This window comes from Arachis ipaensis, chromosome B01 (assembly GCF_000816755.2).
Source record: "Arachis ipaensis cultivar K30076 chromosome B01, Araip1.1, whole genome shotgun sequence".
Taxonomy (NCBI): domain Eukaryota; kingdom Viridiplantae; phylum Streptophyta; class Magnoliopsida; order Fabales; family Fabaceae; genus Arachis; species Arachis ipaensis.
Window position 1 is genome coordinate 4990133 of NC_029785.2, and position 3481 is coordinate 4993613.

General features: G+C 29.4%; 1 protein-coding gene across 8 annotated transcripts in view; it reads right to left on the reverse strand.

Annotated features, from left to right (window-relative positions):
• Positions 1 to 2319, reverse strand: part of LOC107606942 (SMR domain-containing protein At5g58720) — a 7797-nt gene extending 5478 nt beyond the window's left edge. For 4 of the 8 annotated variants that reach the window (XR_002358026.1, XR_002358028.1, XM_021116360.1 and 1 more), the window contains exons 1-4: positions 1567 to 2319; positions 1099 to 1142; positions 306 to 416; positions 91 to 176 (exon numbers count right to left, since the gene is read on the reverse strand). Coding sequence is in view for 6 of the 8 variants with exons in the window: in XM_021116360.1 (XP_020972019.1) it covers positions 91 to 176; positions 306 to 416; positions 1099 to 1142; positions 1567 to 2134 (809 nt within the window). In the remaining 2 variants the exon portion in view is untranslated. The remainder of the gene's footprint in view (positions 1 to 90; positions 177 to 305; positions 417 to 1098; positions 1143 to 1566) is intronic. The other 4 variants (XM_021116336.1, XM_021116354.1, XM_021116339.1 and 1 more) reach the window with 4 other exon arrangements.

A 3481-nucleotide genomic window follows, 5' to 3' on the forward strand; every position in this document is an offset into this window, starting at 1 on the left:
GAGATGAGAATGCAAATAGACAAATCCATAAGTTGTAGATAATGGTGGACTATGACTTGGTAGAAAAACAAATGCATCAATATAATTTACCTGTTAAAAGATCCCAGAGACCAAAATTGATCAGAAACTTCACTTTCTGATGAAAGAGATGTGCACTCTGATCTCCTATCTATCAACTGTGACAAAATTTGTCAATGAATGAATGAATACAATGTACCATAAGGTAGGATACACAGTGAACAAGTTAGAAAACGATATTCTTAAAGGTATAATTCCAGTAAATAAAGTCGTATATTGTCACTCACATTGTCCTTGTGGCCAACAAGGAACCTCATGTCATAAATATTGTCATTGTCATTGTCATTCCTCGGTTGCTCATTCATGGATGCAGTTAAATCAAGCAATACATCCAATGCCTAGAAAATCATTTAAACAGTAAGTAATATAAAAACAAACATAAAATTTTATTGATTATTATAGCACTCCAAAAATTAATATATAGATGCAAAAGAAGTTACCGCAACTTCAGTGCTATCCATTTGAATTAAATGTGTTGATGAAAATAGAAGTATAATATGAACAGATACACCAAATAACCAATTGAAACTGAATATTTCTCGCTCAATCCAGCATCCAATGCAAGAATAAACAATAAAAAGGAGAGAATTAAAACAGAAATATCGCATCTATATGTTCATACAGATTCTCCTTTAATCTGAGATAATAAGCAAAGTCAAGATTTTAATATGAATAAGAAAAAAAGTAATTTAAAATTTGGGTTCCTCTACAGCCCCCAATTTGGTGGAATATAACACAGGATGAAGAGTGGTTTCAGGGTTGATCAAACCCTTCTATACCTCTGATCCGTTGCTGCTTTAAGAACCAAAAAAAAAACAGAAAAACAAAACAAGAGCACCTCTAAACCCTGCCCATCCCCCTCAAAATGGAACTTGCAAGCATGATACAGATAAATAGGAGACATAATCCCTCAAAGAATCAGGGACAACCATCGTGGTCTAAATATGTGCACACTTACCATGAAAAAACAGCAAACGAGAATGATTTTAAATGAAGTCCAATTTCAGATTGTCATCGTACCTTTTCAATATCATATCCACATTGACCTGCAAGTGGGCAAAATGCTACAAGGTCAAGAGTTAAATTTACAACAGCATAAACAATAAGCATCTATATTTTATTTTATGCGAAACTTTCAAAAACTATTTGAGGTAACCCCAACAAAAACACCAACAACAAACAATGATAAAATAGATGAAAATTTAGAAACAACCGTTAAAGTTACAATATTGAGCAGACACAACCATGGAACTACAATGATAGCTATTAAATCGTCAGCAAGCTGTTAATACTAAAAACAAAATCTTTTGGATCCAGGAACATTCAATGTCAACTACATATAGAGGAATGCATAACATTTGATAACAGCAAAATAGGAAATAGAATGAGTTACCCAAAATAAAAAAAAAGAAATAAATAAAACATCAAAAAAAGAAAATAAATACGCTGAAAATAAAAAATCACAAATAAATAAAACAATTTACTCACAGAAAACATCCCTAACAACACCTAAGTTAAGGTCAGAATCATTCCCAAGCATTGAACAAAGGAACTGTTCTGCCTTGTCCTTATCAACAACACCGTTATTCTCAAACCCTTTGTTCTTATTTTTGTTCCTCCTCACATATTCCTTCCCTATAACCGTCGAAACCGTTCCAGTAGCCGCAATCACCTTCTTCTTCTGTCTACTATTTCCCTTGAAGCACCCCACATCTTCACCATAACCTACATCCACAAAACCTTCGGAGGAACCGTAAGTTGAACCCAAATCGGAAACACCACCACCGCCACCGGAGGACGAAGACGAAGTTGATGAAGAGCACACCGAAGAAGGATCATACACCAAACCCTTCTTCCTTAAGATCTCCGAAGCCCTTTCGGGATCTTCCTCCATGGATGATAAATTGAAAGAGTTAACGAGATCGTCCAAAACGGTGATCTGGTTGCCCTCTGGTTCTTGTGGCTGTTCCTCTTCTTCGGATTGAAGAGGTTCCTTCTTCTTCTCGTCGAGCTTCTTCGGCGAAGATTTCTTCTTCCTCCTCCTCGTGTTCTTCATGGTAGAAAAACAGATCTGGTGAGAAGCGAAAGGAGGAAGAAGGTTTTAGAAGAAGCTGAAAGGATTCAAGGAGGGAGCTGAGATTTTGATGAACAAACGGTTGATTCTTTTCAATGGAGACTTTTGTTCTTTCGGCTTTGAAGAGAGAGAATCTGAACTTTGAAACCAAATACCAATAATTATTGGAGGAAAAATAAATAAATAAATTAATAAATAATTGACATGCATTAATCACTACTATAGGGCTAATTGTTTTTAATATTAGAGTTTGTGTTTGTTTGAGCATCATTATTTTGATAAAAGATCTTTTTTTTTATTTTTTAGTGTGTTTAATAAATTTTTAATAATAAAAGTAAAAGTATTAGAAAAATAAAAAAATATCTTTTTTTAGAATTAACTGACATTTTTTTTAAAAGATCTTTTTTTTAAATATTTTTCATGTAATAAATAAATAAAAAAGTACTTTTATATTATAATACTCAAACATAATTGATAAATAAAAAGATCTTTTTGTATAAGATATCCAAATATAAAATTACTTTTACTTTTCCATAAGATCTTTTAAAAAAAATGTCAGTTAATTCTAAAAAAAGATATTTTTTTATTTTTCTAATACTTTTACTTTTATTATTAAAAAGTTATTAAACACACTAAAAAATAAAAAAAAAGATCTTTTTTTTAAATATTTTTCATGTAATAAATAAATAAAAAAATATTTTTATCTTATTTTATTTAAATATAATTAATAAATAAAATTTTTTTATCAATTTAATGTCATTTAAACAAGTCCTCAATGTAATCTATAGTTGTGATATAACTGTATTTTCCTGATATATATATTGAAGACATGGAAAAAATAAACGTTGTGGACGATTTATAAAAAATTAAAAAAACAAAAACAACAAATAGAGGGAACGATTACTGCAAAAAGCAAAAATAAAATTTTTTTTCGACAAACAAAAAAATTCTTTGGGATGCTATTATTATAAAAGAGGAAAAACAAAAAAGGCTCAGGGATAGTAAATACAAATACTAGTAATTTTTATTTATTGATTTATAGACACTTTATGCAAAGCACAAGATCAAATATTTAATTAAAATAGCCTGTTAAAATTTAATTATTAGTCAAATTAATTTTCTAAGTTTTCACTCAATTAAACTAGGTTTTTAATTATTTATATTCCATTATTTTTCATTTAATTGTATTTATACTGGTTAAAAATTTTCATGAAACTATAAACTTGTTTGGATGAATTTTTTTAAAAATATTTTTTTAGGTTTTTTTAATTGAGAAAAATTAAAGTAATTTGATGATTAAATATCTTATGAAGAAGTATTTTTTATCAA